At 38.1% G+C, this 10,515-nt stretch overlaps 1 protein-coding gene across 4 annotated transcripts in view; it reads left to right on the top strand.

Annotated features, from left to right (window-relative positions):
• The first annotated feature begins 507 nt into the window (after window positions 1-507).
• ssbp3b (single stranded DNA binding protein 3b) overlaps window positions 508-10,515 on the top strand; it is a 32,238-nt gene continuing 22,230 nt past the window's right edge. For 2 of the 4 annotated variants that reach the window (XM_061977980.1, XM_061977978.1), the window contains exons 1-4: window positions 508-753; window positions 1,346-1,418; window positions 3,735-3,796; window positions 3,867-3,951. In XM_061977980.1, coding sequence (XP_061833964.1) covers window positions 698-753; window positions 1,346-1,418; window positions 3,735-3,796; window positions 3,867-3,951 — 276 coding nt within the window. In that variant the 5' untranslated portion in view covers window positions 508-697. The remainder of the gene's footprint in view (window positions 754-1,345; window positions 1,419-3,734; window positions 3,797-3,866; window positions 3,952-10,515) is intronic. The other 2 variants (XM_061977981.1, XM_061977979.1) reach the window with 1 other exon arrangement.

Below are 10,515 nucleotides of genomic sequence, written 5' to 3'. Positions count from 1 at the left end.
GTTAATTCCACGACTGTATACATCGGTATCGGTTGATATCGGTATCAGTAATTAAAGAGTTGGACAATATCGGAATATCGGATATCGGCAAAAAGCCATTATTCGGACATCCCTAATTTCAATTATGTATTCCTGAATTTCTTAATAATTTAGATAATTCCAGTTTACAAAAAAAAAATCAGTAGTCTATCTCATATAATGTGAAACTTTTTTTTTAAATATTGTGATTTACTGATTCTTGCACTGACCAGCAAATATACTGCAAACATTTTGTCTGAGCCTTTAATCATTTTTTTTGTCTAAATTGAACTCCTAAAATAAAAAAAATAAAAAAAACGTTTGCACTATATTTTGATTTATTGAGATGCACCTGTATTTAAAAACAAAACAAAACAAGGGTTGTCTTATATTGTCTTATATTCAGGTCGATAAACGCAGTCGACAACGACAACAGTGAAGGGAGACCTTAAATAAAACACCATCCTCCTATTGGCTGGTGTGAGCGTCAGTCAAGTCTTGGCCCCGCCCACCCCCACCGCTTGGCCCAGGCTCGGTTGAGTTGAGTTTTCGGCTGAGCTAGAAGAGTGCGGTTGGAGTGCGAGAGGGTCGCGGCCGCGATGATCCCACGGATGAAGAAATAATAAGAGGGGCGACAAAAAAAACGGGCAAGAAAGCGACTATTCCACGACACAAAACAATGTTCCCGAAAGGCAAAGGTACCCCGGTACCCTCGGATGGCCAAGCCCGAGAAAAGTAAGGCCAGAAAACCTTTACTAATGTGTCTTTTTTTTTCGCCTCGTAAAGTGCCTGTTGTTCGCTGGACAGGGCTAGCAAAGCGGCGATTTCCTGCTAGAAAGGAATTGAATGAACCGCCTTGTCTGCTCGCCCTTTTTAAAAACACATTTAACGATTAATTCGATGTGTTATTTAGTGGTTGAATAAGGAGAATTTTAAGGGAGATGAATCCGTCGATAGCACGCAGTGGATGAAAACAATAACATCGCTTAGCTCCATTATAGTGCATGCATTCATTGTGTTGCATGTTGAAGCTATGGCCAGGTTTGCTTTTATTTTCACTTTCTTTCATAGGCACATCTCTTCCACCAATACTGGGATTCTTCTGTGTTTACTGTATTGGTTACTGTTGCTCCTATTAGGTTAATACTGGCTGGGGTCCCCAGCATTTAATGTTTGTGCCACAGCCTCCTTGGCAGCCATTGTTCACCAGGCCTGCAACTACCTCTGCTCTCTCCCCACTACACTTGTTTTCTCAGTGTACACTTTAGTCTTCATCCTATTTCACATAGGTTGGCTCTCACTTTATTCTTCATCCTATTTCACACAGGTTGGCTCTCTACGTCTATGAATATCTGCTTCACATCGGAGCACAGAAGTCAGCACAGACATTTTTGTCAGAGGTAAGAGGTGTAGATTGCCCTCGTTCACTTACCATTGAACCTTACAGATAGACGGAGTAAATATTGAAAGGGTAAAAGAAAACACATTTTTGGGTGTAATAATAAATGATAAAATGAAAAAGATATACAGCATAAAGTAGCAAGAAACACGTCAATAATGAATGAAGCAAAACATTTTCTAGACCAGTGGTTCTCAAATGGGGGTACGCGTACCCCTGGGGGTACTTGAAGGTATGCCAAGGGGTATGTGAGATTTTTTTTAAATGTCTGTCAAGAACTGTGAAAAGAAATGCAACAATGCAATATTCAGTGTTGACAGCTAGATGTTTTGTGGACATGTTCCATAAATATTGATGTTAAAGATTCCTTTTTTTGTGAAGAAATGTTTAGAATTAAGTTCATGAATCCAGATGGATCTCTATTACAATCCCCAAAGAGGGCACTTTAAGTTGATGATTACTTCTATGTGTAGAAATCTTTATTTATAATTGAATCACTTGTTTATTTTTCAACAAGTTTTTAGTTATTTTTATATATTTTTTTCCAAATAGTTAAAGAAAGACCACAACAAATGAGCAATATTTTGCACTGTTATACAATTTAATAAATCAGAAACTGATGGCATAGTGCTGTATTTTACTTCTTTATCTCTGTTTTTCAACCAAAAATGCTTTGCTCTGATTAGGGGGTACTTGAATTAAAAAAATGTTCACAGGGGGTACATCACTGAAAAAAGGTTGAGAACCACTGTTCTAGACCAAAAATCACTTCATATTCTCTACTGCTCGCTAGTGTTACCATATCTGAGTTATCGTGTAGAAATATGGGGAAATAACTACAAATGTGCACTTCATTCACTAACTGTGTTACAAAAAAGATCAATTAGAACAATACATAATGTTGGATATAGAGAACATACAAACCCTTTCTTTCATTCTTTAGTTTATTTTGAACATGAACACACTTACAGCATAATACATCACAGAATTTCATATAATTTTCACTTTACATCATGTCCGAAAAGGAGTAGGAAGAAGCAAAGCTTATTTTATCCTACACCTTTCCCACTTCAGAGCGTTTACAGATATATTCATTTACTGACTTATTTTTGTTGCACAATGACATCCGTGAATGAGTACGGTAATACAGCAGTTTTGTAATATATAATTAAGTCAGTCATACACATACTGAGATGAAGAATATCTTATTTTCAATAAGGTTGAAAGTGTTTCTCATAATTGTTCTTCTTTGTACTTTGTAGGCACTATTAATTTGAACAACCTCTTAAACTGGATCATATCAGTACATTGTCTAACTTCTTTACTTAATCCATTCCATATTGATATGCTAAAGGTTCTAAGTTCTTTATTTATTAAATCACAATTATCGAAATTCAACAATTTGGTGCATTTGCAAACAGCTAAAATTATGTACAAAGCAAACTATAATCTTCTACCCAAGAATGTACAACAATTATTCTCAACAAAAGAGGAGAAATATAACCTTAGAGGAAAATGTAATTTAAAACATTTGTATGCACGTACAACACTTATGTGGAATTCAATTATGAAACGGATCAAACAAAGCACCAGTATGATTCAGTTTAAGAGACGGTTCAAACTAAAGGTATTCACAATGATAAATGAAAAATGGGTTATACTTGTATAGCAAGTATAAATGATAAATGATAAATGGGTTATACTTGTATAGCGCTTTTCTACCTTCAAGGTACTCAAAGCGCTTTGACAGTATTTCCACATACACCCATTCACACACACATTCACACACTGATGGCGGGAGCTGCCATGCAAGGCGCTAACCAGCAGCCATCAGGAGCAAGGGGTGAAGTGTCTTGCCCAAGGACACAACGGACGTGACTAGGATGGTAGAAGGTGGGGATTGAACCCCAGTAACCAGCAACACTCGGATTGCTGGCACGGCCACTCTACCAACTTCGCCACGCCGTCCCAAAGTACACAGAACAAGAATTATGATGAACATCTTGAACCCTTTTTTTCCTTTTTATTTATTGAGACAAAGATTATTTATGTATTTAATATTTGTATGCTTACTATGGTATATTATTTATTATTTAATTGTTCACTGTTCTGTTCCAGAGAACAAGGAAATTGAATAAAATTGCTATGGTATGAAAAGGGGTAGGAATAAATAAGCTCTGCTTCTTCCTACTCCTTTTCGGACAGGCTGTAATGAAACAACTGGAATTGTGTGATGCATTACATTGTATCGTATGCATGTTTTGAAATAAACTGAAATTTAACTGAACTACTGAAACACAAAACATATTTTCTGTAGATACGATGGGAGAAGAACATAACACTCGGAGAACCCCCAGGATTCCTGCATTCCTGGTGGTGGTGAGTGATCGCCATCTCCAGTGTTGTTTACTTGCTGGCGTTTGTATCACGCCACCTGTGTCGTCCACAGTGTGTTCTGGGATTTATACTGTGCTGCACCGGAGAGAAGAGAGACATGTGACCACTCCAGTGAAGCAAAAGCCTTCCATGACTACGTGAGTTGTGTATTAGTTCTCTTTGCTGCTAGCAGACTGGGCATAGATTAGGACACCCCATGGTGTGACTCGTCTACTGCTGAACCGCTGCACACAATAGGGTGAGAATTTTCCAAAACATGCCCCCCTACAGTGTTGCCTGTGCCTCTATATTCCTGACAAATACAGTATATGGTGGCGCTGTCATTAAATCACAGAGTTTGGTCTCAATAAGTCATATTTATATAAAAAAATCCCACATAACTTTTTGCGCTCCACAAAGCATCTGCTATAACTTTATTTGGTGACAGCGCTTTAGAGAATGGGACAACCGCATTTTGTCAAATTTCAGCAAGATTGGTTAAAAAACATGGCTGCTATCAAGCAAAATATCTTTGCAGGGACATCAGTTGGTCCATCACCATCAAGGATGGAATTGTTCACAAAATCCACAGTTCGGATCTTATCACAATTTTGTGGTCACAGTTTTCGGGTTTGTGTCTATTGTTGTTCTTTTCAACACCCCAGAATAACATATATATATATATATGTATATATATTCAAAAATTCCACCGTTATTGGTTCTTACAAAAATATCTTATAAAATCAAACTTAAAAATGCGTCTGAAAGCTCTGACCCTTAAGTGTAAACAAAAGATTGAACTGTACTATCTTTGTAGTTGCCTTCACAACTCTCTTGCTTTTTCTTAGCCAATCAGATTATCATTGCAGATCATAGCGACACAATCACGCACGCTTCCCACTGATTAGTTACACATTGAAAAATTATTTGATCCGAACAAAACAACAAACCGTTTTACGTCAGCCGAACAGCTCAGATTTTCTTCATAAACTGTTCCACCACTAATCACAACTTTGCTCTGCCCACATTGCTCTGGTAACGGTCTCCTGTGAGCAGTGTGCATCTAACTCAACTTCCCATGGCTGACATGTTGTTCTTTGGACGACAAACCAATTGAAACTTAATCAACAGCGCCTCTGCTGGTTGTAGCCAAGTATTACATTGTAGTTTCTTTCAATTGCTACAATATGCAATTAATTACAGAGTTAATTATTATCTATCAATTTGGAAATATATTACCTATGCCTATAAAGTGTGTTAAGGATAGGGATGTATTTTGTTGATATTTTATCTGTATTCCTTATTGATACCGGTATTTATTGGTACTCTTATCGGTACTATATGTAAATTGTGAAAATAAAAATGTGAAAAAATGCATTTTAATTTGCATTTATATCAGCACAAATTAAACCATAACACCTCCAACATGATGTACTATAACATCTCAGAGCAGGGAAGTCTTTTATCAACACCTGTGCTTTGCAGTCTTAAAGAAGTCAACTATGTGAAAGGTGTGTGTGTAAGGTGAAATGCAGTTATGTCATCTTCTTGTAAAGACCACACAGATCCATCACTGTGTTTCTATTCAGTACAATTACACTCAGCTGGAAATAATATTTATACATGGCATGCATGTGCATAGCACATACCTTTTTACATGATGAATCATATTATATAAAATGTATCACATAAATCAATACAATCAATTCGCATGTTTTGTGGATGCGCATTTTGTAATAACAGGAATTGTTTTTTGTGTTTATGTTGCACACAGACGTTTTTGAGTGACGGACCGGAAGCCATATTGAGTGTTGCGCTACCGATGTATGTGTGTGTAGTGTGTAGTATATAAAGGAAAAGACTCAGTGAGCAAATGTAATGCTCGATCGTCTAGTTTGTAGTCAAGAGACGGAACAAACTAAAACACATTTAAGCCAAATGTGTTTTAATGCCACGCATACGCAGCGCAATGAAATGATGGCCGACGGCAACCATAGACCTGTCAGTCACAGAGTGGATGCTGTCTTGCTTCAAATCAACTTAATGGATTATTATATTGCCTAAATGTTTCACTTTTTTGAGTGGATTAATATTGGTCTGTGGATTAATGAATCGCTAGGAAGACGGTTGATGAAACGCAGTCGTGACTTGTCGTGAGTAAAGTGCGTTCACTTCAAACTTACCTAGCGTGCGTGACTATGAGGAACGTTTGAGGTAGAATTATATTGTTGTGTTACAAACTTTTGTGTGGTGTTGCGTCCTTATTTGTCATTATTCAAAGCTGATTTTAATGTGTAGTAGTGGCAGCTGAATGGAATGTGACAGCGTGTCATAATAACCTCTGTCAGTTGGGGAAAAAATTGTTAGTTAGTATTGTTAGTTCAGCATCTCCACGATCCTCATGGACCGACCTAATTTGGAACCGGTACCAAAAAATACCGGTACTCGGTATACATCCTCAGTTAGGGATGTATACTCGGTATACATCCCTAGTTGGGGATGTAACAAGTAATAAGGATAACCGCAGTAAAACTCCAGACGTTTAGTATTACCATTTTTAATTTAAAATGATCGAAAAACAGTGATTGATAGCTGCACTTTGATAAACTTACAGACTGATTGGCGCCAGCTTGCTAGCTCTAAGAGGCACTGCACTTTTTTGAAATTCGTTCACAATCCTTATGAGCGACAAGAACACATGCATTTTTTTTTTGCATTCAAATTTGTAATCGGCTCGTTCTCGGTGGCTAGCAATGCTTCTATTGAGAGCAATCCATTCCTCCTCTAATTCAAATGCATCCAAAAACTGCCAACAATACTTAATTTATGTTACGTAACTTGTTTAGTAACCAAGCAGTAGCGCCATTGTTATTGTAAGAACGAACACTGAGGTACTGTTTTTCTAGCTTAGTAACGCATCGCCTTGAGACAGCATGCTGTGGCGTTAGCTGTAAGCTAGCTTCTGCGCCAGCAGCTGAATTTGTAATGCACAACACAATGCACAATCTGTACTGACTGAAAAACACGAACAATCATATTACAGTACCTGTAAAGTATTAGTCCACATTTCATGTTTTGTTTGTACACAGCTAGCTCAACAATGTATGTAGTTGTAATGAGCAAAATATAGTGACTTACTGGACGGACATTTGTCCGCTTGGTCAAGCGTTTTTTCCAGTTTATTTTGGGAAAGCATGCCATTTTTGACTGCATAGCTTGGCTCCAAGTGCCACATTTACGCTCTCAGTCACCTGACTCTCTCGGCTTCTGTCTGCTCCAATGTTTCAGCCTCTCTTTGTGCTTTATCTTCGTTGTCTATTACGAAGTCTGCCACGATTAGAAAACACACACGCCTTTGTTTCCGGAAGTCGTAACAGGCGTTTGTTGCCGAAAGTTGTAAGTGCATTGTTATAGGTACTGAAATAAATACTTTCCAGTAATGTTCAAAATGACTAAAATGCACTAAATGTTGTACATATTACATATTGTTATGAACATGTCTGTTACTACATTATATTTAAACTTGCAGTGTGTATATAACATGTTGGAGGGTTTTGAAGTTGTTTTAGAGAGATTTGAAGGCTACAATAGTGACTACCATTAGCCACATGCTGCAAGCATTTTTTTCATCTTAAAAAGCTTACAAAAAAGTATATGTTCTTGTCTTCCATAAGGATTGAAAATGATAAGCAAAAAAGTGCAGTTCCCCTTTAAATGCTAACTTGAAAACGAGAGACTTTAACGTCTTTCCCGAATAGGTAACAATAACAATAACCCCAATCCAAACTTATACATTTCTGTCTGAGCAACTAAGCTATTCAATTGTGTTCATTGAACTTACAAGCTGTGCTCTTTTAGAACAGAGTGATAGTTATACATACTTATTACGAGATGGAGGTGTTTATAAGGTACATTTAAAGACCCCTGAACAGAGTAGGACGCCACAACGCCCACAAGAAAAAATGGATAATAATGTTTTTTTATTTGTTACGCACTTTTCATTTAAATAAATCTTAGTGGTACAGTACAATTTTATTTAAAAAATGTAAGCTTAGCCCTCAAAACAGATAAAATACTTAGACTAAAACACTGTGTACAGCATAAGAAACACGACACATGCAAAATAGTGGCTTTTCTAACTGTTAACTTGGTCAAAAGATTTTAGAGTGTGTATGAGTACTTTTTGAGCACATTTAACAATACTGCGATAACAATGATAACCGTGATCATTTTGGTCACGATAACAGTGATATGGAATATTAATATCGTTACATACCGAATCATAAGCAATTGATGCCTGGAGGAATACATTGTGATTGTCTATGACTGCGTTTCTGGTTTGCTGCTCCAAAAATGTAATACCCACATGACAAAACCTATGTCCTCCACCTTCAAGTGTGACAACTTGCATGAGGTTTTCCTTGGGGATACCCATCTCACATTCCTCTTATGTTCAATTGGTTAGACCCAATACATATTGTACTGCTCTTTGTGCAAGCTTAAATTTTGTTCATTTTTTTCCGGTCACCTTGTCCTGTTCGTTCGGATGAAAGGCACAAAATTGTGCTTTGTACTGTAGGTTTCTGGGAAAATGGTGCTGATGTCAGCATGTCCTGAGTCAGACCTACATGTGGAAACATATCACTGAGAGAGGCATAATCTCAATTGATTAGTGCTGTGTGGGGTGGGCAACATTTATGAAGTGTATTGCTAATCAATGGTGTTTTTGAGATTGCACCTTGATTGTTACACCAAACAATTGTCTTGCATATAAACCAAACGATTAATTGAGCTAGCATCAATTAGGCATTTGCACCATTAGAGAGGGTGATGTGTCAGACAAGAAGGGGTTAAAATGGAGACGTTGGTCCTTGGCAGATAGTTGTCGGGGAAACGGGCCTTCCTTTCAGGTGGTGACCTAGGAGCTGGAGAGAGACTACAGTAGTGTGCTGCCCTTTAAATAACCACACCGTTTGTTATTCCCACTCACTCGTGTTGGATGGAAAATAGACATAGTTATTGCTTGAAGGCAAAGGTGTTTGGTTTTACAATCAAGCATTGCACTAGTGCCCTGGACTAGTCACAACCTGGTATTGCATGAACTCTAGCCATGTTATATTATTTGTCAATAATTTTAAACATGTTTTAGAGGTCCCACAAAAGTGTATTGCCCAAGATTTAGCCTTGATGGGATGATATAGACAGTTTTAAAAGGCACTTTCTGTTAGCCCTACCAGGTACGCAGCATTTTCAGTGTGTGTAGATTTAATACGAATGAGCTGTTTATCCGCGCATGTCTCCGCCTGAGTGAGTGGCTCCACATTATTTTTTATATTTCCACTGTAACTCTGAACTTGTCCCGGATCCCATACAACAACGTAACATTTGGCAGAGCTACAGGCTCTAATTTAAGATGCATAGCCGGTTCCTTTTTTCTTCTTTTTTTTTTTTTTAAAAACTGTTCTTTTTAAAGTGGTGGGCATATATACAGGTGGGCTCATTTAGTTAGTGTGGGGGTGTAAGGGGTAGTATCGTGTCTATGAGGAAGAAGATTTTCCCTTCAACTTCAAAAGCAAGTGTTTGAGTGGCTCTCCTCTTAAAATTAGAGCAAACAAGTGAGGAAGGTGATATATTTTTCTTACATGAGGTGCTCAAACGGGCACATATTACATCATTAAAAATGTCATTTTGCATAATGAGATACAATGTATTTTCTGATAAGGGTTTGAATTTAGTTGCTATTGCTACTGGAATGAGTTCATTTTGGAAATGACCAAAATGGCTGACATCCTGTGCATTTCTTAAGACTTTTAAGTATGTTTGCGCAGAATCACCAGAAAGGTGAGTTATTTTATCAAGAACAATGATGATAAAGAAAGCCCCAAAGAAGTCGGAAGGAAGCAATTGCCTTTCACTGATGTGCTCAGGCCTTAATTAATAAGGCACTTTAATTAATTACTCTACATGATAATCTTTAGGCAAATGAGGTAAGAGTGCAACATCTGTGGGAGCATTTTGCATGGTTGTTTCTCATCTTGAGGTTGTCCTTCGTTCGGATGTGCATATGTTGACGGTGGGGGTGAGGGGGTCAGGCAAGTGTCTATGTGGACAGTACTAGTGCTTGGACCATCGCCATTGTCTAGGTGTGGGGGAGGTGTGTGTGTTTGTCGCTCCGTTGGCCGCCAGCGCTCGTAAAGCCCTGGTGTATTCACGCTGGTGATGCCGAACGCTCCCCAAGGGGGCCCCGTCGCCATGGCACCGGTGACTGATTGATGGCTGTCACGGGAGCTGAGGGCCAGATTGCAGAAAGAAAAGGGGAGTGGCAAAGTGGCATATGCCCAGGATACACCAGGAGGAGCAAAATGGAGGAGGTGGAGGGTCAGGAATGAAGAGCTGAAAGGAGGCAGAGTCAGGATCCCGAGTGGCTTTTTTTTTTTTTTTTTACGATGTTGAGTAATGGTTAAACATTTACAAGTTAAACACTGGGCCATGCTTCTTTGGACTGTTGATTCTATTAGAAGAAGTGAGACTCTTAAGACCTGGCTTCGTAAGGAGGTGAAAATTGGGTGGTCTACATCTCAGCATCTCCCGACCTGCGTGTGTGTGTGTATGTATATATATAAATATATATATATATATATATAAGCTCTCATGGTCAAATTGCCTTTATTTTACACACCCATGTTTGCGTTCATTTATTCCTTCTCTTTTTTTTTGTTTTT

Source organism: Nerophis lumbriciformis, linkage group LG18, assembly GCF_033978685.3.
Source record: "Nerophis lumbriciformis linkage group LG18, RoL_Nlum_v2.1, whole genome shotgun sequence".
Classification (NCBI taxonomy): domain Eukaryota; kingdom Metazoa; phylum Chordata; class Actinopteri; order Syngnathiformes; family Syngnathidae; genus Nerophis; species Nerophis lumbriciformis.
Note: the sequence above shows the minus strand (reverse complement) of the source record. Positions and strands in the feature narration are given on the sequence as shown.